The sequence below is a fragment of the Pogoniulus pusillus genome, chromosome 12 (genome assembly GCF_015220805.1).
Source record: "Pogoniulus pusillus isolate bPogPus1 chromosome 12, bPogPus1.pri, whole genome shotgun sequence".
Lineage (NCBI taxonomy): Eukaryota > Metazoa > Chordata > Aves > Piciformes > Lybiidae > Pogoniulus > Pogoniulus pusillus.
The window spans coordinates 32,244,055-32,271,932 of NC_087275.1; the positions used below are offsets into that span (position 1 = coordinate 32,244,055).

The 27,878-nt window shown below is 49.2% G+C and overlaps 1 protein-coding gene across 1 annotated transcript in view; it reads left to right on the forward strand.

Moving 5' to 3' along the window:
* The window catches only part of MAP3K15 (mitogen-activated protein kinase kinase kinase 15), a 72,017-nt gene that overhangs the window by 25,538 nt on the left and 18,601 nt on the right, over positions 1-27,878 (forward strand). The window contains exons 4-16 of the mRNA XM_064152054.1: positions 5,412-5,605; positions 7,218-7,386; positions 8,061-8,167; positions 11,596-11,766; positions 12,445-12,557; positions 14,352-14,511; positions 16,428-16,578; positions 17,631-17,738; positions 18,965-19,014; positions 20,000-20,095; positions 20,694-20,781; positions 25,751-25,884; positions 27,050-27,177. Coding sequence (XP_064008124.1) covers positions 5,412-5,605; positions 7,218-7,386; positions 8,061-8,167; positions 11,596-11,766; positions 12,445-12,557; positions 14,352-14,511; positions 16,428-16,578; positions 17,631-17,738; positions 18,965-19,014; positions 20,000-20,095; positions 20,694-20,781; positions 25,751-25,884; positions 27,050-27,177 — 1,669 coding nt within the window. The remainder of the gene's footprint in view (positions 1-5,411; positions 5,606-7,217; positions 7,387-8,060; positions 8,168-11,595; positions 11,767-12,444; positions 12,558-14,351; positions 14,512-16,427; positions 16,579-17,630; positions 17,739-18,964; positions 19,015-19,999; positions 20,096-20,693; positions 20,782-25,750; positions 25,885-27,049; positions 27,178-27,878) is intronic.

Consider the following 27,878-nt stretch of genomic DNA (forward strand, 5'->3'; position numbering starts at 1 on the left):
TCCTTCGGGTGGAAGTCCCTGCTGAATACCACAGTGGTAGCCTGATAGGCAAAGTAGGTATCACTTTAACTCTGCTTCCTGGCTGATAGAGATGTCAGCTCCTTCCTGTGTTTCTAGGCAGTTCACATTGGAGAAGGATACTTTAAGAAGGGGGCTTGGCAAGGATCTTGGTTTTCAGAGTGGTTGTAACCTTAGGGTGCTTGATCCTTGCAAGATCCTGAGTATTTAGAATGTTTGGCTGGTGATAATCTCTAGTCACAGCCTGCCTGTGGCTCAGCTCCATAAGAAAAAGTCTATTTTTAACACTGAGTTGCCTGCATGAGAATGAGAGATCACAGAAACACACTGTGAAAACCTTAATTCTTAAGCCAGCAGTGCATTGAGCTCTCTCAGTGCTCAGGGAGTGAATGCAGTTCATTTGCTGTCACCCCATCGTTTCCTTCTCACTGCTTCACTTCTGACTCCTACCACTCTTGGAGCTTAAGCAAATGGCAAATTGAGCTGCATGGCTCAAGTGAAATAGTTGTGCTGTTTGCTGTGCTGCCACAAATGCCTCTCTACAAGTGCACAGATTTTACTCAACACCATTTGCTTTTTAAAAGGCCCAACCTTTAGTTTTAGTGTAGTGGTTTCTGTCACAGAATCACAGCATGCCAAGGGCTAGAAGGGACCTTGGAGGATCACTGACTCTGAACCCCCTGCCAGAGCAGGAGCACCCAGGGCAGGGCACACAGGAATGCAGAGAGGCAGGTTTGGAAAGTCCCCAGAGAAGGAGACTCCACAACCTCTCTGGGCAGCCTGTGCCAAAGTCTGCCACCCTCACAGGTAAAAAGCAGCTCCTCTGCCCCAGCTTGCCCCCAGTGCCCCTTGTGCTGCCCTGGGCCAGCCCTGAGCAGAGCCTGCCTGCGTCCTGCCCACACTGCCCTGCACAGCACTGAGGGCAGCCCTCAGGCTGCTCTGCTGCCAGCTGCCAGCCCCAGCTCCCTCAGCCTGGCCTCAAGGAGATGTTCACTGCCAGCAGCAGCTTTGAGGCTCTGAGGTGGACTCTCTCCAGCAGTCCCCTGAGCTCCTTCTTGAGCTGAGTGGCCCAGAGCTGGACACAATATTCCAGATGTGGCCTTACCAAGGCATAGTAGGAGGGGAGGAAAACTTAGAGAATCATAGAATCAAGCAGGTTGGAAGAGAGCTCCAAGCTCATCTAGTCCAACCTAGCACCCAGCCCTTGCCAATCAACCAGACCATGGCACTAAGTGCCTCATCCAGGATTTTCTTGAGCACCTTACTAACCACAACCCTTCTAATCCAGCCCAGGATGCCCTTGGCCTTCTTGGCCACAAGGGCACATCTGGCTCATGGGTATCTTTCTGCTCACCAGCAAACCCAGGTCCCATTCCCCTGTGCTGCTCTCCAACAGGTCAATTCCCAACCTATCTTGGTCCATGAGGTTGTTCTTTTCCCATATGCCAGGCTCTACCCTTGGCCTTGTTGCATTTCATTCCATTTCTCCCCACCCAAGTCTCAGCCTGTCCAGTTCAGCTGTCAGCCTCTGCTCCCAGTTTGGTGTCATCAGTAAACCTGCTGGCAGTGCCCTCTGTGCCCTCATCCAGGTCCTTGATGAGTACATTGAACAACACCAACCCCAGAGGGACTCCACAAGCTACAGACCTCCAACTGGACTCTATCCCATTGACCACAACCCTCTGACATCTTTCCTTCAGCCAGTTCTCAATCCCACACAGTCCAGCTCACAAAGTGACAGCTGCAGTGGAATAATTGTAGCAGTACAATTAAAAAGAAATCACCATCTGTTTATTAAGATCTCAAGGTTGCTTTTAATTAGCTTTTAATTTAGCATTAGCTAAATATTTAGGGGAGCATTGTAAGACAAGGCCTTCTTGATGAGTCTTGCCTGGAGCTTCTGTAGGCCTGACTCTTTCAACCCTGCAGCAAAGGCATGACTGTGCTTGGCTCTTTAATTAATTCCTTGAACCATTTTGCCCTGAAGAACATTTCCCTCTCTTGACCTACTTGCAGTGATTTCCTGGGTTATTTGTGGGTTTTGGTTGGTTGGGGTTTTGTGTTCCTAAGTCTTTGGCTTTTTTTTAATGTAGCTCTCAGAGTGGTGTGATTGATTGTGGCAGGGAGGTTGGAGTAGATAATCACAGAATCATGGAATGGTTGGGGCTGGAAAGGACCTCCAAAGGTCCAACCCCCTCTTGCAGTCAGCAGGGGCATCCTCAGCTAGATCAGGCTCAGAGGCTTGTCCAACCTCACCTTGAATATCTCCAGGGATGGAGCCTCAACCACCTTCCTGGGCAGCCTGCTTGCAGTGCTGCAGCTTGTTCCTCACATCATAGAATCATAGAATCGAGCAGGTTGGAAGAGACCTCAAAGATCATCCAGTCCAACCTAGCACCCAGCCCTATCCAATCAACTAGACCATGGCACTAAGTGCTCTGCTCTCATCTCAAACCACTGTCCTGGTCCTGTCCCTGCAGGCCTTTGCAAACAGTCCCTCTGCAGCCTTCTTGCAGCCTCTTTGGGTCCTGGCAGGCTGCTCTGAGGTCTGCCTGGAACCTTCTCTTCTCCAAGCTGAACACCCTCAGCTCCCTAAGCCTGTCCTTGTAGCAGAGGGGTTCCCTGATCAATTTCGTGGCCTCCTTTGGACCTGTTCCATAAGGTCCATGTCCCTTCTGTGCTGAGAGCTCCAGAGCTGGATGCAGCACTCCAGGTGAGGTCTCCCCAGAGCAGAGCAAAGAATCCCCTCTCTGGATCTGCTGGCAACACATCTTTGGATGCAGCCCAGGATGTGATTTGCCTTCTCTTGCTCACACAGTCTGCTCCTGTCCAACTTCTCATCCATCAGCCCCTCCAAGTCCTTTTCCACAGGGCTGCTTTCTATCACCTCATCCCCCAGCCTGTATTGATAGTGAGGATTGTTCTGGCCCAGGTGCAGAACCTTGCACTTGCTCTTGTTGAACCTCATGATCTCTGAGGTTCCTTTCAACCTAAGCTGTGCTATGGGGTTGGGTTTTTTTTGATCATTCCAGCAATCTCCTGTTGTTTAAGTTGGCTTTAAACAGCTGCAGCATTGCTGCAGGCTTGGATGATACTGAAAAGATGAAAGGTGGATTTTGCTGTAGTGTTTGATGTCTTAAAGGTGAGAGTCAAAGGGTAATTAGTGGTAGGTGGGCAGGTGAGCTGTGCTCTTTTCTAGTTACTCTTCAGACACTAACTTCAGTTTAAATAGCAGAGAATTGTCATAGCTCAAAGTGGGATCTTGGTGCTTCTGGTAGCTGTAGGAAACTTCACAGTTCAGGAGCTGAAATCTCTGAACTTGCTGGGTTGGTACTCTGAAGGGCAGTTCCTCTCTGGGGCTTGGGGGCTTGCTCAGGAGATGAAATCTCTGAACTTGCTGGGTTGGTACTCTGAAGGGCAGTTCCTCTCTCATCTCCCCTTCCAGCACCTTCCTCATGTTTGCATTTTCTGTGGGGCATATTAAGGACTTTTGGGGTTTGCCTTTAGCATTTTGTCTCCAAACCCTTCCATGCAATACAAAGCCTTGCAAAGTTTTGTTGATTGATTGATTGATTGATTTGGTGTTTGGTGGTAGCAGGCAGCAGGTGTTTAGTAGGAGCCTCTGGGTTAAACATCTGCACAAAGTCCTTCCAGTGCCTGTGTTTCTGCATTTGTCTGTGTGGGACTCTGCATCATCTCCTCCCAGTTTCTGCAGCTCTCTCTGTGTGGAGCTCTGCATCATCTCCTCCCAGTTTCTGCAGCTCTCTCTCTCTGTGCAGCTCTGCATCATCTCCTCCCAGTTTCTGCAGCTCTCTCTCTCTGTGGAGCTCTGCATCATCTCCTCCCAGTTTCTGCAGCTAGCTCTCTCTCTCTGTGCAGCTCTGCATCATCTCCTCCCAGCTTCTGCAGCTCTCTCTCTCTGTGCAGCTCTGCATCATCTCCTCCCAGTTTCTGCAGCTCTCTCTCTCTGTGCAGCTCTGCATCATCTCCTCCCAGTTTCTGCAGCTCTCTCTCTGTGGAGCTCTGCATCATCTCCTCCCAGTTTCTGCAGCTCTCTCTCTGTGTGCAGCTCTGCATCATCTCCTCCCAGTTTCTGCAGCTCTCTCTCTGTGTGCAGCTCTGCATCATCTCCTCCCAGTTTCTGCAGCTCTCTCTCTGTGTGGAGCTCTGCATCATCTCCTCCCAGTTTCTGCAGCTCTCTCTCTGTGTGGAGCTCTGCATCATCTCCTCCCAGTTTCTGCAGCTCTCTCTCTGTGTGCAGCTCTGCATCATCTCCTCCCAGTTTCTGCAGCTCTCTCTCTGTGCAGCTCTGCATCATCTCCTCCCAGTTTCTGCAGCTCTCTCTCTGTGTGCAGCTCTGCATCATCTCCTCCCAGTTTCTGCAGCTCTCTCTCTGTGCAGCTCTGCATCATCTCCTCCCAGCTTCTGCAGCTCTCTCTCTCTGTGCAGCTCTGCATCATCTCCTCCCAGTTTCTGCAGCTCTCTCTCTGTGCAGCTCTGCATCATCTCCTCCCAGTTTCTGCAGCTCTCTCTCTCTGTGCAGCTCTGCATCATCTCCCAGTTTCTGCAGCTCTCTCTCTGTGTGGAGCTCTGCATCATCTCCTCCCAGTTTCTGCAGCTCTCTCTCTGTGGAGCTCTGCATCATCTCCTCCCAGTTTCTGCAGCTCTCTCTCTCTGTGCAGCTCTGCATCATCTCCTCCCAGTTTCTGCAGCTCTCTCTCTGTGTGCAGCTCTGCATCATCTCCTCCCAGTTTCTGCAGCTCTCTCTCTGTGCAGCTCTGCATCATCTCCTCCCAGTTTCTGCAGCTCTCTCTCTCTGTGCAGCTCTGCATCATCTCCTCCCAGTTTCTGCAGCTCTCTCTCTCTGTGGAGCTCTGCATCACAGAACTAGAAATGGGTAGATTCAGACTGCATATTAGGAAGTTGTTCTGCATGAGGGTGATGTGACCCTGGAATGGGTTGTCCAGGGAGTTGGTGGAAGCCTTGTCCCTGGAGGTGTTTAAGGCCAGGCTGGCTGAGGTTGTGGCCAGCCTGATCTAGTGTGAGGTGTCCCTGTTTGATCCTTGTGGTCCCTTCCAACCCTGCCTGATTCTATGATTCTAGGAAGCAACTACAAAACCTGGGAGCAGAAGGTTAGCTTGTATCTGTAGAACCCCATCACATAAAGGGAGGTTTAACAGTGTTGTTGCCTTGTTCACCACCCTTGTTAATGTTTGTAACTCCTTCACAGAAAACCCTTCAATTCAGTGCTTGCAAGTCTTGTCTCTAGCACTGTGCTGAGGCTTTGCAGTGCACCAGCTGCTTTGCTTTCTGTCAGTAAAAGACTGTGTGCACACAAATGCATTTCCACTGAACCATTTGTTTCCTAACTCTACCTGTTTTGTCTTTTTTAGGCTTCCAGTGGCAATTACTATTTTATTCCCTACATCATCACACCTTGTGCTGACTACTTTTGCTGTGAAAGTGATGCCCAACGAAGAGCTTCTGAGTATATGCAGCCCAGCTGGGACAATATCCTGGGGCCACTTTGTGTCCCACTGGTGGACAAGTTTATCAGCCTTCTCAAGGATGTTCATGTTACATCATGGTGATTTTACAACATATGCACCTCCAGGACCTTTGATAGCCTCTTTTTAATGTGATGATTGATTTATTGATTGATTTTAATTCCCCACTGCACCTAATGGTGTCAAAAGACTTCTAACTTTACTGCTTCTCTATTGCTGTCCTGCACAGAATCACAGAATCAGAATCCATGAAGGGTTGTCAGAGACAAGCCCAGAATCACAGAATCTATCTGGTTGGAAGAGACCTTTAAAATCATCTAATCCAACCCTTGACCTAGCACTGCAGGGTCAACATTAATCCATGGCCCTCAGCAGCAGCTCCACAGGCTGCTGGAATACCCCCTGGGATGGGCACTCCAGCACTGCCCTGGGCAGACCATTCCAAGCTGTGAGAACCCTTCCAGTGCAGAGGTATTTCCTAACACCCAGCCTGAACCTCTCCTGGTGCAGCTTGGAACCATATCCTCTGCTCCTGTCCTTTGGCACCAAGCAGCAGAGGCTGCCCCCTCCTCGCTCCAACCTCCCTGCAGGCAGCTGCAGACAGCAATGAGCTCTGCCCCCAGCCTCCTCTTCTTCAGCCTGCACACCCCTGACTCTCTTAGCCCCTCCTCATAGCCCAGCTGCTCCAGGCCCTTCTCCAGCCTCGTTGCCCTTCTCTGGACTCACTCCAGAACCTCTATGTTCTTCCATAGCTGAACACAGCCCTGGAGCTGTGGCCTCAGCAGTGCTGAGCACAGGGAGATGACCACCTCCTGTGTCTGCTGCCCACAGTGTTTCTAACCCAAGCCAGGATGCCCTTGGCCTGCTTGGCCAATATTCATCAAACATTGCTACTAACTCAGCTTTTGGTGGCTTAGTTTTGGTTCAGCTTCTCAGTTTGCAAGCCTTTTTGCTCCTGTTGTGATGTGTCTTTACAGCACACTAGTCTTTGCTCTCGGTGTCACTTTGTCATCCTGGTTGCTACTTCCCTTAGGACACATTCAAAGTACCACCCCAGTTTCTATAGAACCACAAAATGGTTTAGGTTGGAAGGAACTTCAGAGATCTTCTGAACTCCAACCTCCCCACCATGCCCAGGGACACCTCTCAACTAAACTCAGCTGCTTAAGACCTCCTCAAACCTGGCCTTAAACAACCCCAGGCAGGAGGCAGGCACAAGCTCTCTGGGCAGCCTGTGCTCAAGTCTTATCACCCTCACACTCGACAACTTCTTCCTCAGCTCCACTCTCCCCCTGCTCTGCCTCAGCTCCAAACCATTGCCCTGTGGCCTGTCTCTTGATATCCTTATGAAAAGTCCCTCTGCAGCCTTCCTGCAGGATCCCTTCAGGTACTGGAAGGCAGCTCTGAGGTCCCCCCATAGAGAAGAGATTCTCTAGGCTGCACAAGACCAGTTCCCTCAGCCTGTCTTCATAGCAGAGATGTTCCAGGCCTTGTCTCACAGTCTTGGTTGTGAAAATACTGCTACATAGCCTCAAAGTCTGAGGTGGGGCAATGTAGAGTATGTACAGTGACTTAAATGTGGGAACCTTTGATGTGCAGCTCCCCCTGAGGAAATGGCACTGCTGGAAGTTAGGCTTTTTATTAGCCATGAGAAGCATCTAACAGTCCTACACCTCTCTCATGTTTCTTTAGTACCTACTATAAAGAAACCCTGCTGAATGACATCAGAAAAGCCAGAGAGAAGTATCAAGGAGATGAACTGGCTAAGGAGCTGGCCAGGATTAAGCTTCGTATGGATAACACCGAAGTGCTGACTTCTGACATTGTCATCAACCTGCTGCTTTCCTACAGAGATATTCAGGTATGTTTCTGAGGGCTAAAGAAGATTCTTTTACCCTGAGGTTTTGCCTTGTGTTTGGTCTTCTGGGCTTGGTTATTTGGTGAACTTGTGATTCAGAGCTGACAGGGAATTCAAAGCTGAGGGCTGGGTGACAAGTGGAGGGGGCCAAGCTCTTTTGGGTGGTGCACAGCAATAAGCTGAGGATACAAACTGGAACAGAGAAGGTTTCACCTCAACATGAGGAGAAGCTTCTTTCCAGTGAGGGTGGCAGAGCCCTGGAACAGGCTGCCCAGAGAGGTTGTGGAGTGTCCTTCTCTGGAGACCTTCAGAACCCAGCTGGATGCGTTCCTGTGTGGACTACCCTAGGGGATGCTGCTTTGGCAGGAGAGTTTGCGCTGGATGATCTCTGGAGGTTTCCTCCAACCCCTCAGGTGCTGTGACTCTGTAATTGTCACACTGTTCAATGATTTGATTTGTTTGTTGGGCAACTTAAGGGCCTTTGGACTCCAGTTTAGTTTTGCCTGTGAACAAGAAACACAGGTTAGGTGACTTCCTGAGGTCATCACTCCTTTTTAAGCCCCTTAAACAGTTAGCTGAGATGCTAATAGTCACGATACAGTTCAGTTCAGTGATGCTTTGCTCTGCCTTCAGTTTCACCATTATTCTTTGTCTTTTCTCCTCTTAATTCATCCCAGGACTATGATGCTATGGTGAAGCTGGTCGAAACTCTAGAAATGCTTCCTACCTGTGACTTGGCTGACCAACACAACATTAAATTTCACTATGCTTTTGCACTGAACCGGTAAGGAGGCTTTAGCTGAGGCTGTTTCATGTCGCAGTGGTTCCCTATGGGCTTACCTAGCAATGTGGGGCACAGAAAAGATCAAATTCTTCTTCCTTTCTGCACACACTGACATTCACCAGAGTCATCTTGCCCTTTACTGTGTTCAGTTTTGGGCTGCCCAGTTGAAGAGGGACAGGATCGGCCAGAGAAAGTCCAAGGGAGGGCTGCGAGGATGACCATAGAATCAAGCAGGTTGTAAGAGAGCTCCAAGCTCATCCAGTCCAACCTAGCACCCAGCCCTATCAGTCAGAGAGAGTCCAAGGGAGGGCTATGAGGATGACCATAGAATCAAGCAGGTTGGAAGACAGCTCCAAGCTCATCCAGTCCAACCTAGCACCCAGCCCTATCAGTCAGAGAGAGTCCAAGGGAGGGCTATGAGGATGACCATAGAATCAAGCAGGTTGGAAGAGAGCTCCAAGCTCATCCAGTCCAACCTAGCACCCAGCCCTAGCCAGTCAACTAGACCATGCTGAGGGGACTGGAGCACTGCCTGATGAGGAGAGGCTGAGGCCCCTGGGGCTGTTTAGTCTGGAGAAGAGAAGATTGAGAGGGGATTTAATGAATAAGTATCTGAGAGTTGCCAGGAGGGGGGGACAGGCTCTGCTCACTGCTCCCTGGGATAGGAGAAGGAGCAGTGGGTGTAAGCTGCAGCACAGGAGGTTCCAGCTCAGCACAAAGGGGAACTTCTTTAGTGTAAGGGTCCCAGAGCCCTGGCACAGGCTGCCCAGAGAGGCTGTGGAGTCTCCTTCTGTGGAGCCTTTCCAGGCCTATCTGGATGTGTTCTGTGTGCCCTGAGCTAGATTGTGTGATCCTGCTCTGGCAGGGGGTTGGACTGGATGATCTCTTTGGGTCCCTTCCAACCCCTGACATCCTGTGAGCCTGTGATTATGCTTCCTGCACACCAGGACAGCTTGCAGCTTCTAACATCATTGTTTTCCAACAAGCATAGTTTTGTCAACAGCCTAATGAGAGTGCATCTGTTGACTGCAGTGATGCCACTGAGTTTTTGGTCAGGCTGAGATTGCTTCTACTGAATGTCTTGAAACGTTTAACATGAGAGTTGTGGATGAATGATCAAAGTAGCAGGTAACAATCACTGCTAGGCCCATGAATACACATGCATGGTGATACAGCTTCCTTGAAAGGCTCAAAGGGGATCTGGACCTACAGGCAGGTTGCTAGATTAGGAAACAGAAATATTCATAGAATCAGAGAGTGGTTTGGGTTGGAAGAGACCTCCAAAGGTCATCTAGCCCTGCACTGAACAGGGATATCCTCCACTAGATCAGGCTGCTCAAAGTCTTGCCCAGCCTGACCTTGATCTCCAGGAATGGGGCCCCAGCTATCTCAGCAAAGAGGCCAAAGGGTGTGCCAAATTCTGCTCAAAACAGAGCAGACCTTAAAATCAAATCCAGCCCTAGCATGAGGCCAGAGGTGTGAAGACTTCAGTCTTTTCTTAAGGAAGTTCTATCTTTATTTTAAAGCTGAGGGCAGCTGCAGCCACTGTAATTTACCTCAGCATGCTGTGTTTTAAGGAGCAAACATATCCCAGTGCAGTAACAAACAGGGTAATTAGCAAGTGGAGGGCATAACAGGGTGCAAGGAGAAAATCACAAGTAATTGTGAGTAATAGTAGGCATAGGAAATGATTCCTTTTGAAGAGCACCAGGTCATTTCAGTTATTCTGGGCTGCAATTACTCAGAGCTGGTAAAAAGCACATCCTGGGGTTCTTCGTTTTAGGAGTGGTCTGCATGAAGCACTTGAAGTGTTTTTAAGGGGGTAAAAGCAGCTCTTTTTTCCTTGTCAGAACTAACTGGAGAGTGGAAATTTAGTTGCAGGCTCAAAGCCCAATTTAAGACCTTGTTTTTCTCATTGGCTGTGTCAGATAGTGAAGGTTCTGCAATCAAACTGCATCCTCTGTGTAAAATGTGCCTTAACTCACTAATTAGTTTCTTATTCTGAGTGAAGGAGTACAGAGGTGGGGAGAGTCTGGAACAGGCTGCCCAGGGAGGCTGTTGTGTCAGATAGTGAAGGTTCTGCAATCCAACTGCATCCTCTGTGTGAAATGTGCCTTAACTCACTAATTAGTTTCTTATTCTAAGTGAAGGTGTACAAAGGTGGTGAGAGTCTGGAACAGGCTGCCCAGGGAGGCTGTGGATGCCTTCTCCCTGGGGGTGTTCAAGGCCAGGTTGGATGAGGCCCTTGAGCAGTTGAGTTTACTCTGCCTCTGTCCTTCCTGTGTTGAGGGCTCCAGAGCCTGCACACAGGACTCCAACTGACTTGGGAATCCTCTTGATTCAAGATTAAATATCTTGGGTATAATGAATGAGCTTTCACCTTGAATGCTGAAGATAGAATCATAGAATGGTTTAGGTTGGAAGGGACCTCAAAGATCATTTGGTTTCAACACCTCCCACTAGAATAAGTTGCTCAAGGCCTCATCCAACCTGGACTTGAGCACCTCAAGGGAGGTTGTGGAGCACTGAATCACCCAATGTGATCAGATCACATTGGGTGATTCAGTGCTCCACAACCTCCCTGGACAACCTCTACCAGTGTCTCACCACCCTCACTTCTTCCTAACAGCAAAGATCACATTGGGTGATTCTGTGCTCCACAACCTCCCTGGGCAACCTGTGCCAGTGTCTCACCACCCTAACTGCAAAGAACTTCTTCCTAACATCCAGTTTCATTCTCCCCTCTGCCAGTTTAAACCCATTCTTCCTCATCCTGTCACTACATGAAGATGTTCAGAGGGCTGCAGCAGCTCTGCTCTGAGGCCAGGCTGAGAGAGTTGGGGCTGTGCAGGCTGGAGAAGAGAAGGCTTGGAGGAGAGCTTGGATTGGCCTTGCAGTATCTGAAGGGGGCTCCAGGAGGGCTGGGGAGGGACTATTGACAAGGTCTTGTAGTGAGAGAACCAGGAGGAATGGATTTAAACTGCAGAGGGGAGATTGAAACTGGATGTTAGGAAGAAGTTGTTTGCAGTTAGGATGGTGAGACACTGGCACAGGTTGCCCAGGGAGGTTGTGGAGCACAGAATCACCCAATGTGATCTTTGCTGATAGGAAGAAGTGAGGGTGGTGAGACACTGGTAGAGGTTGTCCATGGAGGTTGTGGAGCACAGAATCACCCAATGTGATCTTTGCTGATAGGAAGAAGTGAGGGTGGTGAGACACTGGTAGAGGTTGTCCATGGAGGTTGTGGAGCACTGAATCACCCAATGTGATCTTTGATCACATTGGGTGATTCTGTGCTCCACAACCTCCCTGAAGGTGTTGAAGGCCAGGCTGGATGAGGCCTTGAGTAACCTGTTCTAGTGAGAGGTAACTGCAGTTACTGTTTCAGATCTAAGCTGATTCATTTTACTCTCTGCATTTGATTTCAGGAGAAACAATGCAGGTGACAGAAAGAAGGCACTGCAAGTTATGCTTCAGGTCCTGCAGAGCTGTGATCACCCTGCTCCAGATATGTTTTGCTTGTGTGGGAGGATCTACAAGGATATGTTTCTTGATTCTGACTGCAAAGACACCAACAGTCGAGATCAGGCCATTGAATGGTAACAGCCTCAAAACCCCAAACCAACAATATCCTTTTTAAAACCTTGGCAGGCTTCTGGTTATGAAAAGTAAGGTTGTAAGAATTAAGAGTCAGTGGTTCCAGTGGTTTTTTTAGGGTCCTTCTTGAGAGATTGCTTTCTTAATCCCCAGATCTATGAATTTGTCTTTCCTTGCTCCTTTTCCTTGCAGACTCTCACCAGTATCAAGTGCTAAGCTTAGCTCATGTTGGGAGGATGATGATTCCCCCATGTCTCTGTAGAGGAAATCTGCAATTCATCTGCTTTAAGGGCAAAGGGAAGGTTGTTTAGCCTGGAGAAGAGGAGGCTCAGGGGTGACCTCATTGCTGTCTACAACTACCTGAAGGGAGGCTGTAGCCAGGTGGGGTTGGGCTCTGCTGCCAGGCAGCCAGCAACAGAAGAAGGGGACAGAGCCTCAAGCTGTGCCAGGGCAGGTCTGGGCTGGATGTTGTTAGGAAGTTGTTGTCAGAGAGAGTGATTGGCACTGGAATGGGCTGCCCAGGGAGGTGGTGGAGTGGCCGTGGCTGGAGGTGTTGCAGCCAAGCCTGCTGCAGGGCTCTGGCCTTGCAATAAACCAACAGCTTAAAATAACTACCAAAGTGTTGCAGTATTTGAACTCCTCTGTACAGTGAGATGTGAGCTCTTGACTCTTCTGTGCAGGTACCGCAGAGGATTTGAGCTCCAGTCAACTCTCTATTCTGGAATTAACCTTGCAGTATTGCTACTTGTTGCAGGACAACAGTTTGAAAGCTCCATGGAACTGAGAAAAATAGGTAAATATCCACCCAATGCCATAGGCAGCTCTTCTGTCTCTCTCCTTAGGAGGAAAACAAAAAGCTTACAGTCATGAGTTGCATGGTTGAGGCTTTTCAGTGGTGGGTCCTGGATGGCAGTCAAAAACACAAGGATCTTGAAGGACCATTTTTCTCTTGCTGCCTTGGAGCAGCTTTTAGGATGCCAGAGATGGGAGATGAGCAAGGAAGCCATTCAGCACCATCCTTACACTGCCTTTAAGGCACCACAGAGGTTGTTTTATTGCAGCCAACACAGGACAAAGACAGGAATTGACTAAGTGTGGCCCAGCTCTCCTCAGAGATGCCAGGGAAGGATGCACAGAGTGTTTGTTAATCCACAGGAAGGATCTACCAGGACAGTAATTGGTTGTAATCTTCCCTGTGGGTGGTAAGGCACCACTGTATGAGTAAAGAAATCAGGTGATGGAAACAGACAGTTCTTCCTAAAGACAGTAGTTGACAGTTCCCTTTGGAATCAGATCCTGTCTGAAACACATACTTGAACTTTAAGGGGGAAGAGTACAAAGGTGGCTTGAAATCATTCCCTTACCCTTGCAAGAACTTCTAGCTTTTGGTCTCTTGCAGTCGATGCAGATCTTGAGGACACAGAGATGTGAAGCTTGCACTGAGGATCAGGAGGTAGATGGTCCAGGCAGATAGCAAGAAAGGCTTTTCATGACTGTGTGTGGTACAGTTCTGGCTGTCTGAGGGGTATGGAGAATGTTATTTGCAGACCCAACCTCTCTGTTGGGCAGTACTTTTTGTCTGGGGAAACCCTTCCCCACTTCATCAGTAGTGCTTGACCAGATGTTGTTAGTCTTTTACTGATGGACTTAGCAGCTAAAACTACTTATCCATAGAATCACAGAACAGGTTGAAAGGGACCTCAGAGAGAGATCATCTACTCCAACCTCCCCACCGTGGGCAGGCTCTCAGCTTGATTTGGTTTGGGAGAGACCTCCAAGATCATGGAGCCCAACCATGAACCCAGCAGTGCCAGGACACCACCAAACCACAGCCCTCAGCACCACAGCTCCACAGCTTTCAGACCCCTCCAGGGATGGAGACTCCACCACTGCCCTGGGCAGCCTGGGCCAGGCCTGGTGGACAACCCTTTTGGGGGAAGAAATTGTTCCTCATGGCCAATCTACATTTTCCCTAGGGCAACTTGAGACTGTTTCCTCTTCCCCTGTTGCTTGTGCAAGATGGGGACCAGAGGTCCAGCCTGGAGAGCTGCCAGGTCCATGTGCCGTGTAACAGAGGACCAGCAGCTGCCAACAGCTCTTTACTCCTCTCAGCTAGGCTCAGCTGCTTAAGACCTCATCCAGCCTGGCCTTAAACACCCACAGGGAGGAGGCAGCCACAGCCTCCCTGGGCAGCCTGTGCCAGACTCTCAGCACCCTCACACTCAACAACTTCTTCCTCAGCTCCACTCTAACCCTGCTCTGTTTCAGCTTCAAACCATCCCCTTTGTCCTGTCTCTAGAAGCCCTCATGAGAAGTCCCTCTACAGCCTTCCTACAGGATCCCTTCAGGTGCTGGCAGGCAGCTCTGAGGTCCCCTGTGGAGCCTTCTCTTCTCTAGGCTGCCCACCCCCAGTTCCCTCAGCCTGTCCTTGTAGCAGAGATGCCCCAGCCCTTGGATCATCCTTGTGGCCTCCTCTGGATTCCCTTTAGCAGCTCTGTGTCCTTACCCCAGTGTTTCCCTGCTAGGTGCTGGGGCCCTCCAGTGCTTTCCTGACAGACCAAGATGGTTCTTCATTGGCATTTTCCAGGTGTCCGCTTGAACAGTTTGCTGGGAAGAAAAGGAAGCCTAGAAAAAATGAGCAGCTACTGGGATGTGGGACAGTTCTTCAGTGTCAGCATGCTGGCTAATGATGTTGGGAAGGCAGTGCAAGCAGCTGAGAAGCTGTTCAAGCTGAAACCTCCAGTGTGGTACGTGGTAAAAGCTTGGAGCTCAAGGACCCACTGATGGGCAAATGCATCCCCCCAAAAATGTAGTTGCTTGGATAACTGAACTGGATTTATCCATCTGTGTGTGCCTCTGACTTGGGTTTTGGAAAGGAGGGGGAAGCTAAATAAATTCTTACCCAGCATTGTTGGGTTTGTATCCTGTTATTAACAGTCAATTGTTACTCCTCCTTGGTGGGTTTGTATCCCATTGTTAACAGTCAGTTGTTACCCAGCATTGTTGGGCTCTAACCCATCCTAACAGTCAGTTCTTACCCAGCATTGTTGGGTTCTAGCCCATCCTAACAATCAGTTGTTACCCAGCATTGTTGGGGTGTCTCCCATCCTAACAGTCAGTTGTTACCCAGCATTGTTGGGCTCTAACCCATCCTAACAGTCAGTTCTTATCCAGCATTGTTGGGCTCTAACCCATCCTAACAGTCAGTTCTTATCCAGCATTGTTGGGTTCTATCCCATCCTAACAGTTGTTACCCAGCATTGTTGGGCTCTATCCCATCCCAACAGTCAGTTGTTACCCAGCATTGTTGGGTTCTATCCCATCCTAACAGTCAGTTGTTACCCAGCATTGTTGGGCTCTAACCCATCCTATCAGTTGTTACCCAGCATTGTTGGGGTCTCTCCCATCCCAACACCCAGTTGTTACCCAGCATTGTTGGGTTCTATCCCATCCTAACAGTCAGTTGTTACCCAGCATTGTTGGGCTCTAACCCATCCTATCAGTTGTTACCCAGCATTGTTGGGGTCTCTCCCATCCCAACACCCAGTTGTTACCCAGCATTTCTGGGGTCTCTCCCATCCCAACAGTCAGTTGTTACCCAGCATTGTTGGGGTCTCTCCCATCCCAACACCCAGTTGTTACCCAGCATTGTTTGGGTCTCTCCCATCCCAACACCCAGTTGTTACCCAGCATTTCTGGGGTCTCTCCCATCCCAACAGTCAGTTGTTACCCAGCATTGTTGGGGTCTCTCCCATCCCAACACCCAGTTGTTACCCAGCATTGTTTGGGTCTCTCCCATCCCAACAGTCAGTTGTTACCCAGCATTTCTGGGGTCTCTCCCATCCCAACACCCAGTTGTTACCCAGCATTGTTTGGGTCTCTCCCATCCCAACAATCAGTTGTTACCCAGCATTTCTGGGGTCTCTCCCATCCCAACAATCAGTTGTTACCCAGCATTGTTGGGGTCTCTCCCATCCCAACACCCAGTTGTTACCCAGCATTTCTGGGGTCTCTCCCATCCCAACAGTCAGTTGTTACTCAGCATTGTTGGGTTCTATCCCATCCTAACAGTCAGTTGTTACCCAGCATTGTTGGGCTCTAACCCATCCTATCAGTTGTTACCCAGCATTGTTGGGGTCTCTCCCATCCCAACACCCAGTTGTTACCCAGCATTTCTGGGGTCTCTCCCATCCCAACAATCAGATGTTACCCAGCATTGTTGGGGTCTCTCCCATCCCAACAATCAGTTGTTACCCAGCATTGTAAGTTTTTTCCCTCCTGCCTCTTGTAAGGAAGAGTTCAGTGATGATTCCTTGTAGACAATTGTGACCCCATTCTTTGGAGAGTTCAACTAGCTGTTGCTTCCCTCCCCCAGCACCTTCTAGCTGTTAATACCCAGTCTAACCACCCTGTAACCACAGCCTCTGGCAGAAGCTGTTGTTGATGAGCACCCAGGTGAGGTTATGCCCCCAGGTTTTGCCTAAGCTCCCTGTTCTTCCCAGAAACCTGTAACAGTCAACATACTCAGCTCCAGTATGGCAGCTTGGAAGTGCAGTTCACTTGGCAGCTCATTTCTGGTTTATGTGTGAGTCAGTGAAGTGGTTTTACAGTCAGGTTACCTTTGGGTTTCTCTCTGCTAACTCACTGATTCCATACATTCCAGGTACTTGAAGTCCCTGGTTCAGAATCTGATGTTAATTCAGCGCTTCAAGAAAGCCACCACAGAGCATTCTTCCAGACAAGAGAGGCTGACTTTCTGGCTGGATATCATTTTTGAGGCAACAAAAGAAGCAACCAATGGACTCAGATTTCCAGTAAGATGCTATGTCCAAACAGGTTTTGTATGTCTTACAGAATCATAGCATGGTTTGGCTTAGAAGGGACCTCCAAAGGGCATCCAGTCCAAATACCCTTCAGGTGCCAGGAACATCTTCCACTAGAGCAGGTTGCTCACAGCCTTGCCCAGCCTCACCCTGAACATCCCCAGGGATGAGGCCTCACCTACCTCCCTGGGCAACCTGTTGCAGTGTGGCAGCAGCCTCCTGCTGCACAACTTGTTCCTCACAGCCAAGCTCAATCTGCTCTGCTCTCATCTCAAACCATTGCCCTTGTCCCTGCAGGCCTTCTGCAGTCCCTCTGCAGCCTTCTTGCAGCCCCTTCAGGTGCTAGAAGGCTGCTCTTAGGTGTGCCTGGAGCCTTCTCTTCTCCAGACTGCACACCCCCAGCTCCCCCAGCCTGTTCTTGTAGCAGAGGTGTTCCAGCCTCCCAGTCATCTTCATGGCCCTCTGGACCCACTCCATCAGGCCATGTCCCTCCTGTGCTGAGGGCTCCAGAGCTGGATGCAGCACTCCAGCTGAGGTCTCACCAGAGCAGAGCAAAGTGGCAAAGCAATCCACAGAACACAAAGTTACCAACAAATTAGTATTAAACCCAGTAAGTCAGCATCTGAAAATCTCTGTGGCCCTTTTCTGGACCTGCTCCATCAGACCCATGCCCTTTCTGAAGTGAGGGCTGCAGAGGCTCTAACAACAACTGGACCACTCTAAACAATATTTCCATGCTTTGGTACCTATCATTTCATTGCATGAACCAAACCTCTGTGTTCTGTTAATCTTTACTCAACAACAAATATTTAACCCACCCCTCTGGAAGCATTCTAAGAAAGACTTCTCAGCCTCCTACAACAAATTCTGGGAATACCATTTTGTTGTGCATAGGAACAGAGCCTCTGCCTGCTTTGTCTTGCCCTCCTCCCTCCCCTTGGAAATTGTTTAGGTCTTACTCTAAGATTGCTCATTGTCTGTACCAAAGATGCTGTCAGGCACTAGCTGCTGATTTATGAAGGAAAACTGTTTTCTCTCCTCAGGTTTTGGTGATAGAACCAACCAAAGTCTACCAGCCTGCCTATGTTTCCATCAACAAAGAAGCAGATGAGAGATCTCTCTCTTTGTGGCATGTCTCTCCCACTGAAATGGTAAAACTACCAGCAGATGTCTTTCGTTGGGCTCTGAGTCACTCTGCTTTTTGAAGTCACTTTTTTTCGTATGTAGGTTTGGGATCACTTTGCAAGAGTGTAAAGTTGGCCACATTGCTGTGAAGCACAAACCTCAGCACCTCTGCTGTGCTTCTCTGATTTAGGACAGCTGATTCTGTGCTTCTCTTATTTAGGAGAGCTGATTTTGTGCTCTCTTATTTAGGAGAACTGATTTTGTGCTCTTCTAGGAGAGCTGATTTTGTGCTCTCTGATTTAGGAGAGCTGATTTTGTGCTCTCTTGTTTAGGAGAGCTGGTTTTGTGCTCTCTTGTTTAGGAGAGCTGATTTTGTGCTCTCTTATTTAGGAGAACTGATTTTGTGCTCTTCTAGGAGAGCTGATTTTGTGCTCTCTTATTTAGGAGAGCTGATTTTGTGCTCTTCTAGGAGAGATGATTTTGTGCTCTCTTATTTAGGAGAGCTGATTTTGTGCTCTTCTAGGAGAGATGATTTTGTGCTCTCTTATTTAGGAGAGCTGATTTTGTGCTCTTCTAGGAGAGATGATTTTGTGCTCTTCTAGGAGAGCTGATTTTGTGCTCTCTGATTTAGGAGAGCTGATTTTGTGCTCTTTTAAGAGAGCTGACTTTGTGCTCTCTTATTTAGGAGAGCTGATTTTGTGCTCTTCTAGGAGAGATGATTTTGTGCTCTTCTAGGAGAGCTGATTTTGTGCTCTCTGATTTAGGAGAGCTGATTTTGTGCTCTTTTAAGAGAGCTGACTTTGTGCTCTCTTATTTAGGAGAGCTGATTTTGTGCTCTTCTAGGAGAGATGATTTTGTGCTCTCTTGTTTAGGAGAGCTGATTTTGTGCTCTCTGATTTAGGAGAGCTGATTTTGTGCTCTCTTGTTTAGGAGAGCTGATTTTTTGCTCTCTTGTTTAGGAGAGCTGTTCCTGATCCAGGCCAGGATGCCATTGGCTCTCTTGCCCACTTTTACCTGTATATGGCCTTTCATTTTCCTCAGGTGGCCTTTCCTCAGGGCCATGACATTTCCTCAGCTATGTATGGCCTTTCTTTCCCTATACATCAGTCTTAGCTGAAAGTTAGAGGAAGAGAAATAAAGGAAGGGAAAGAGACATGCAGGAAAACATGGAAAAACCTTTATTTGGCTTACCTTGCTGTGACTGCAAGTCAGGGTTTGACTGTGGCTAATTGTAGCTCTCCATTCTTTACAGAAACAGATCCATGAGTGGAATTTTACAGCTTCTTCCATTAGGGGAATAAGGTTGGTATGGGAGAAAGGTTTTTAGTTTGTTCTCCATCTCCCTTAAGTTGAGAATCTGGATTGTGCTGTAAACCTCTGCTTTGCATTGCCTGCTAGAAAAGCTTGTTCAGTCTAACCTGCTTTGGAATGCCAGCACGGAAGAGTTTGCATTGTCATGCATGGGCAAAGCTGTCCATTCCTCGTAGGAATAGTCATCTAAGAGGGATGTGTGGGAATGTGTCTTCTGTGGTAGACTTCTCTGTTTGCAGTCTTGGACCTGCTCTTTGCCTACTGTTCCAGATCTTCAGTGGGGTTAGTGCTCACTCTACATTTAAAAACCATGGAGAGCAGAAGGAAAGAGGAGCCCTTAGCTCTGCTTCCTTCCTTCCTGAAGTGAAAGAGCAGTTTGGCTCTGTCTAAAACCCTGCTAGCTACAACTACTTGGAGGTGTCCCTGCTGACTGCGAGGGATTTGAGATGACCTTTGAGGGTCCCTTCCAGGGCAATGCAACCTGTGAACCTGCAAAAAAAGTTAACTCCTCCTTGCACTGTTTCACCTCCCAGCTGCAGCCCAGTAACCTTTCCTTGGTTAATTTCTCCTTGCACTATTTCACCTCCCAGCTGCAGCCTCAGTAACCTTTCCTTGGTTCACTCCTCCTTGCACTATTTCACCTCCCAGCTGCAGCCTCAGTAACCTTTCCTTGGTTAACTCCTCCTTGCACTGTTTCACCTCCCAGCTGCAGCCTCAGTAACCTTTCCTTGGTTAACTCCTCCTTGCAATGTTACACCTCCCAGCTGCAGCCTCAGTAGCCTTTCCTTGGTTCACTCCCCCTTGCACTGTTTCACCTCCCAGCTGCAGCTCAGTAGCCTTTCCTTGGTTCACTCCTCCTTGCACTGTTTCACCTCCCAGCTGCAGCCTCAGTAGCCTTTCCTTGGTTCACTCCTCCTTGCACTGTTTCACCTCCCAGCTGCAGCTCAGTAACCTCTCCTTGCCCTGTGCTCTGCAGCATTTCCAAGTTCGATGAGCGCTGTTGTTTCCTTTACGTCCATGACAACTCTGACGACTTCCAGATCTACTTTTCTACTGAAAGCCAATGCAGCAGGTGAGGCTTCTTTGTGTAGGTGGTGCATGTGAGGTCTGTGTCCCAGACTTGATGGCTTTATTCAAGCCTGTAAGCTGCTGGGACTACAGCAAAAGATGGTCTTGTACTTAAGGGTCTCTAGCATAGAGCAGTAGGTTAAATTCATCCAAGCTCTGCTCTTCAAAGTGTGTTCACAGAATCCACCACCTCCCTGGGCAGCCCATTCCAGTGCCAATCACTCTCTCTGACAACAACTTCCTCACAACATCCAGCCTAGACCTGCCCTGGCACAGCTTGAGCCTCTGTCCCCTTCTGCTGCTGCTGGCTGCCTGGCAGCAGAGCCCAACCCCACCTGGCTACAGCCTCCCTGCAGGCAGCTGCAGGCAGCAATGAGCTCTGCCCTGAGCCTCCTCTGCTGCAGGCTGCACCCCCCCAGCTCCCTCAGCCTCTCCTCACAGGGCTGTGCTCCAGGCCCCTCCCCAGCCTTGCTGCCCTTCTCCAAACACCTTCCAGCACCTCAAAATCTTTATTAAGTTGAGGAGCCCAGAACAGGACACAGCACTCAAGGTGTGGCCTGGGCAATGCTGAGCTATTTATTGCTATTTTTGTTCTTTTATAGATTCTGTGGGTTGGTGAAAGAGATTTTGTCTGATGCAGCTGGCAATACTTTGGAACTAGAAGGAGAAATAGATGGAGACACACTGGAGGTATGTCAAGTGTAAAGGATCCAAGAACTCTGAATGTTGTTCTCTGTCTTTCCTGCACTTTCATCCCAGTATACTAGAAAGCTACTAAATAGCATTTAAACTCCTTCATTGTGGATGGAATTTCCACTCTGAGAAAATAATTGGTACAAAAGAGTAGTATTCATCCTAAAGAGCTTTTCTTTTCCTTTAAGTCTGTTGTTACTGGAAACTGTATGAGTCAGGAATCATTAAGGAAGGGACATACTGATCTTGTCTTTATGTTGTAACCCATCTCCAGGTAAGAGTCTCCTGCTAGCTGCTGGCTTATCATAGAACCAAATAGATTGGAAGAGAGCTCCAAGCTCATCCAGCCCAACCTATCTCCCAGCCCTATCCAGTCAACCAGACCATGGCACTAAGTGCCCCAGCCAGGCTTGGCTGCAACACCTCCAGCCACGGCCACTCCACCACCTCCCTGGGCAGCCCATTCCAGTGCCAATCACTCTCTCTGACAACAACTTCCTCCTAACATCCATCCTGAACCTGCCCTGGCACAGCTTGAGGCTGTGTCCCCTTGTTCTGTTGCTGGCTGCCTGGCAGCAGAGCCCAACCCCACCTGGCTACAGTCTCCTTTCTGGTAGTTGTAAACTCATTCAGGTTGGACAAGACTCTTGAGTTCATCAGGTCCAACCATTAACTCTGTTCTACCAAGGTCACCACTAAGTCATATTCCCAAGAACTACATCTAAACCACCTTCAAACACATCCAAGGTGGTGACTCCACCACCTCCCTGGGCAGCCTGTGCCAATGCCTGACCACTCTTGCAGGGAAAAATGTGTTTCCTAATGTCCAGCCTAAACCTCTCCTGATGCAGCTTGTGGCTGTTCTCTCTTGTTCTGTCACTGTGAGCGGAGCCCAGCACCAACCTCTACATTGTCCTTTCAGGCAGTTAGAACCATAGAATCAGTCAGGGTTGTAAGGGACCACAAGGATCATCTAGTTCCAACTCCCCAGCCATGGCCAGGGACACCCTACCCTAGATCAGGCTGGCCAGAGAGTTGCAGAGGGCAGTAAGGTCTCCCCTCAGCCTCCCCTTCCTCGCACTAACCAATCCCAGTTCCCTCAACTGCTCTTCATCAGTCTTCTCCTGTAGTCCCTTCACCAGCTTAGCTGCTCTTCTCTCCACCCTCTCCCAGCTCCTCAACATCCTTCTTGTATTGAGGTGACAAAACTGAACACAGCACTTGAGGTGTGGCCTCAGCAGGGCAGAGTACGGGGGGGCCAATCCCTCCCTACTCCTGCTGGCCACACTATGGCTGATCCAAGCCAGGAAGCCATTTGCTTGCTTTGCCACCTGGGCACACTGCTGGCCCCTACCCAGCTGCTTGTCCATTAGAGCCCTCAGATCCCTGTCTGCTGGACAACCTTCCAGCCACACTGCCCCAAGCCTGTAGCACTGCAGATACACACATCTGTTACACCCAGCTTCATACAGTCCATCTGCAGGCTTGGCCTGGTGTCAGGGCTGTGCCTTGGCAGTCAGGAAATGATCTCTAGGTGCAGATTTTCCATTGCATGCTTCTGTGCTTAGCTGCTGGCAGAGCAATCTCCACCCCACACAGTCTTTATTCAGCTGCAGAATAACCTGTCAGAGGATGTGCCTGGCTTGAGCCTTTTGAAAGTCTGACCTGCAAGAAACAGTTGAGAATGCAGAGCAGGAAGCAGTCCTCCATGAATCAATGATGTAAGACAAAAAGTGGCTGCAGAAAGGAATGCAAAATCCTTCAGCTATGCCATTCTGCTCACCTGGGAGTTTGCAGAGTTGTCACCTTCTGCATAACTCTCTTAGGACAGGATATTACAACAGAAGTCAGGATATAGAAGGGGAAGATTGCTTAGCTGAGGAACGAGCTAAGACACTGCCTTTCTGCAGCCTGAGATCTTAAAATGAAGAAGAGAGAACAGGGAAAACAAAGCTTTGGGTTCTCTTGGTGGGTTTAATAAGCACAGAGAAAGCAAAAGGCTTTGCCATTCAGAAAACAGCTCTTTAGAGTCAGGAAAGGAGAAATAACCTTGAGCACAGTTTGAAGACAAAAGAGTACTAATTCAGACAGGATTCTTGTCACACAGAGTCACAGAATGTGAGGGGCTGGAAGGGACCTCCAGAGATCATCCAGTCCAACCCTCCTGCCAGAGCAGCTGTGCCAGAAACACAGCCAGGGGTGTTTACAATGGCTGCAGAGAAGGAGACTCCACAGCCTGCTCCAGGCCTCTGGCACCTTCACAGGCAAAAAGCTTCCTCTCCTCTTCCCCTGCCACCTCCTCTGCCCCAGCTTGCCCCCAGTGCCCCTTGTGCTGCCCTGAGCAGAGCCTGGCTGCGTCCTGCCCACACTGCCCTGCACAGCTTGAGCACAGCACTGAGGGCAGCCCTCAGGCTCCCCTGCTCTGAGCTGCCAGCCCAAGCTCCCTCAGCCTTTGCCAGGGGGTTGTGCATTTTTGGTTGCATCACTGAAAGCAGCTAGAGTTCAGTTCTTCAGTTTAGGATTTGGAAGGAGAGTGAGTTTGGCAGTCCTTTCAGCTTAGGAGATTTGCTGCTGCACGTTGATGCTGAAGAAGCTTCTGCCCCTGTAAGAGTATCTGCTGTAGCCCAGTTAGCATACCCTAGAGATCAGACTCTCTTCTACCCTGTGCATCCAGAAGGTCAGCAGTGAGCACTTGTTTACTTAGACCTAATGCCTGAAACCTGCATGTCCAGTGGGTGATATGTGCAGACTTCTGGCAGCTGGCTGTGATTGATCCAGTCTCTGTAGCTGTTGGAAAGAGAGGAGGCAAATGTGAAGTGGCATCAAGTATGTCCAGGTCTCTTAGGCTGTCCACTAAGCAGCACTGAACTATAAATCTCTGCAGTTTTCATGTATCACAGGGCACAGATTAGAGAGCCTGGATTTCTCCACAGGAATTCCAGAGGTGGTTTAGGACCAGATGGGGTTGCTGTCAATCTTAAATTCTGCAGTGTGAGTGCTGCCTCTTTCCTGTGCACTTTTCTGTCATATGATAGCTGTGAGAGGTGGCTCTGCTCCTGCCAAAGAACCTGGCAAGTTTTGCATCTGGCATTTTGGGTCAGAGGTGCCTATCCTATCACAAGATTATGTTGTGAGCCATGAAGTGCTGAAATGTGGCAAAGGAAGCTGTCCTAAAGCTCTGCTAACTCAAGTGTAGTTCCTCAGATCAGGAGGATCTGCATAAACAAGAGACAGTTTTCCTTTGGCACCTTCCACACAGCAGCAGGCAAACTGGCATCTTTGCAGGGGTGAAGAGGAGGGGAATGTCAGTGACACAGGGACACTGCAGGATGACCTGGGAAGGCACTTCAAAGAAATAGGTCTCATGGCTGCATTCAGCCTGGATTCTCAGGCTGGGGAGCTGGGGAAAGGGGAACCTCAGGAAGCTCTGTAAGGATAAGGGCAGAGTCCTGCATGTGGGGAGGAGTAGCAGCAGGTACCACAACAGATTAGGAGTCTGGAAAGCAGCTGCATGGAGAAAGTCCTTGGAGTCCAGTGGACAGCAGGTTCTGCAGGGGCCAGCAATGTGCCCTTGTGGCCAAGAGAGCCAAGGGCATCCTGGGGTGCATCAAGAAAAGTGTCTCCAGCAGGTCTAGGGAGGTTCTTCCCTCCTCCTCTGCCCTGGTGAGACCACATCTAGAATACTGTGTTTAGGTTTGGGCTCCCCAGTTCAAGCGAGACAGGGACCTGCTGGAGAGAGTCCAGTGGAGATCCTCCAGGATGCTTGGGGGAGTTGAGCATCTCCCCTGTGGAGAGAGCCTGAGAGCCCTGGGGCTGTTTAGTCTGGAGAAGAGAAGGCTGAGAAGGGGTCTGAGCAAGGTCTGTATCTGAGGGGTGGGTGTCAAGGTGAAGGTGCCAGGCTCTTTTCAGTGGTGCCCAGTGATAGAACAAGGAATAACAGGTACAAGCTGCAGCACAGGAGGCTCCACCTCAATGTGAGGGTGAGGGTGGCAGAGCCCTGGAGCAGACTGCCCAGAGAGGTTGTGGAGTCTCCTTCTCTGAAGACTTCCAAGACCTACCTGGGTTGTTGACTGGATAGGGCTGGGGGCTAGGTTGGACTGGATGATCTTGGAGATCTCTTCCAACCTGCTTGATTCTATGATTCTGGGTGCACCTGCATGTGGCAGAGGAGCTGGAGTGGGTGATCTGTGGAGGTGCCTTCCAACCCCTAATATTCTGTGACTCTGTGTGAGAGTTGCCTTGGATGAAAGAGAAGGAGAGGTCACTACAGAACCGCCATGGTAGAAGCATTTGGGTTTTTCAGTAGAGAATGAGATGAAGCCACAGAGAATACCTGGCAGTTTTCCCATATAGGACATCCTCCTCAAATCCTTGGATTTGGAAGGATGCTGGGGCAGGTCATAGAGTCACCCAGGTTGGAAGGTCTGTGTACTCCTGCTAATACCACCCCAATTCCTCTCTCATCTCCTTGCAAAACTGCTTTTACAGTACCCTTTATGGGTTCCCTGAGTCGAATCAGGGGTGTGCTTCTTAACCCAACTTACATTGACCTCCTTGGCCACAAGGGCACGTTGCTGTCCCGTGCAGAGCTTACTGTCCACCAGGACTCCAAGGTCATTCTCCTTGGAGCTGCTTTCCAGCAGGCCAACCCCTAAGGTGTGCTGGTGCCTGGTGGTGCTCCCCCCTCAGGTGCAGGAGTCTCTACTTCCTACGATACCTGACTGCCTTTTTCTGTTTCACTGAGTGTGCTTCAATGCTGTGTTCCTTGTTGGGGTGAATAATGCATTGCAGGGCTGAGTTTTGGAGCAAGCAGCATGGAACTGCTGCAGCAGGCTGGTGCCACAGCCGCGCTGCAGGAGCTGCTTTCTGCTGTGCTTAACGCAGGGCAGAACTGATGGCTCTGTGTAAAGACAAATGGTAGTGCTAACACTTTCTGTGCTGCTCTCTTTATCTTTTCTACTTGCAGTATGAATATGATTATGATGAGAATGGTGACAGGGTAGTTCTAGGGAAAGGTACTTATGGAATAGTTTATGCTGGAAGAGACCTGAGCAATCAGGTCCGAATAGCCATCAAAGAAATACCCGAGAGAGACAGCAGGTAAGCACTCATTGCTTCTGGGGTCTGTACTGCTGAGGCAGCTGCAGCTGTCTGCACAGAACTCTGCTGCTCTTACACTGCATTTCTATGTAGCTGCTTCATAGAGTCCCACTGTACTAAAATTCACAGCTTCCCAGATTGCTTTGGGTTGGAAGCGACCCTCAAAGGTCACCTCATCCAACCCCTCTGCAGTCAGGAGGGACATCTCCAACTAGAGCAGGCTGCCCAGGGACACATCCAGTCTGATCTTGAGTGTCTCCAGGGATGAGGCTCCAACCACATCCCTGGGCAGCCTGTTCCAGTATTTCACCACTCTCATTGTAAAGGGCTTCTTGCTGGTGTCCAACCTGAACTTGCCCTGCTCCAAATGCTAAACCATTGCTACTATCCCTTCTAAACAGTCCCTCCCCAGCCTTCCTGTAGGCCCCCTTCAGATACTGAAATGTAGCTGTAAGGTCTCCCTGCAGCCTGCTCTTCTCCAGGCTGTACAGCCCAATTCTTTCAGTCTGTAGTCCTAGCAGAGGTGCTGGAGCCCTCTGATCATCTTTGTAGCCTTCTCTGGACCTGCTCCATCAGGTCCGCATCTCTCTGGTGTTGAAGGCTCCAGAGCTGGATGCAGCACTGCAGGTGAGGTCTCCCCAGAGCAGAGGGGCAGGATCCCCTCTCTCCATCTCTGCCCACACTGCTGTTGATGCAGCCCAGGCTGCCAGTGGCCTTCTGGGCTGCAGGTGCACACTGTTGGCTCCTGTCCAGCTTCTCTTCCACCAGCACCCCCAAGTCCTTTTTCTGCAGGGCTGCTCTCACTGTCATCACTGCCCAGCCTGGATTGATATCTAGGATTGCCCTGACCTACATGCAGGGCTTTGCACTTTGCCATATTGAACCTCCCAAGAAAACTCAATTATTTCCTCCTAATACCCACTTTGCCCTTCTCATATAAAGACTAATTTATGCATTTATTTATTTGGGGAAAGGAAGTTCAGTTTGATAACCTGTATGTGTCTAATGAATCCCAGAAGACATAATCTGGGGGTTTAAGCTGCAGTTGTATCTTCTTATGTATGAGAATGGGATCGGTATCCCTAAACCCCATTCTGTTTGCAGAGCAGCATTTAGGTGGGAGCTTTTCCTGCCCCTGGCTTATTTTGTATTCCTATTTTCCTAGGTATTCTCAGCCTCTTCACGAAGAGATAGCACTGCACAAGTACCTAAAGCATCGCAACATCGTGCAGTACCTGGGATCTGTGTCAGAAGATGGCTACATTAAGATCTTCATGGAGCAAGTGCCAGGAGGTTTGTAGCGTTCTCAGCTCAGCCCCTCAAAGGAAGCTAAAGCAGTTGGGGCTCGCAGCTTAGTAGAAGCCCAGAGGTGCACTTACTGTGCTTGTGCTCTTCAGACATCGACTACAGCTTCATGTTACATTGAACATTAACAGCTTCACCTCACATTGACTACAGCTTAATGCTACTTTGACTACAGCTTCATGTTACATTGAACATTAACAGCTTCACCTCACATTGACTACAGCTTAATGCTACATTGACTACAGCTTCATGTTACATTGAACATTAACAGCTTCACCTTACATTGACTACAGCTTAATGCTACATCGACTACAGCTTCATGTTACATTGAACATGAACAGCTTCACCTCACATTGACTACAACTTAATGCTACATTGACTACAGCTTCATGTTACATTGAACGTTAACAGCTTCACCTCACATTGACTACAGCTCAATGCTACGTTGACTACAGCTTCATGTTACATTGCACATTAACAGCTTCACCTCACATTGACTACAGCTCAATGCTACATCGACTACAGCTTCATGTTACATTGCACATTAACAGCTTCACCTCACATTGACTACAACTTAATGCTACATCGACTACAGCTTCATGTTACATTGAACATTAACAGCTTCACCTCACATTGACTACAGCTTAATGCTACTTTGACTACAGCTTCATGTTACATTGCACATGAAC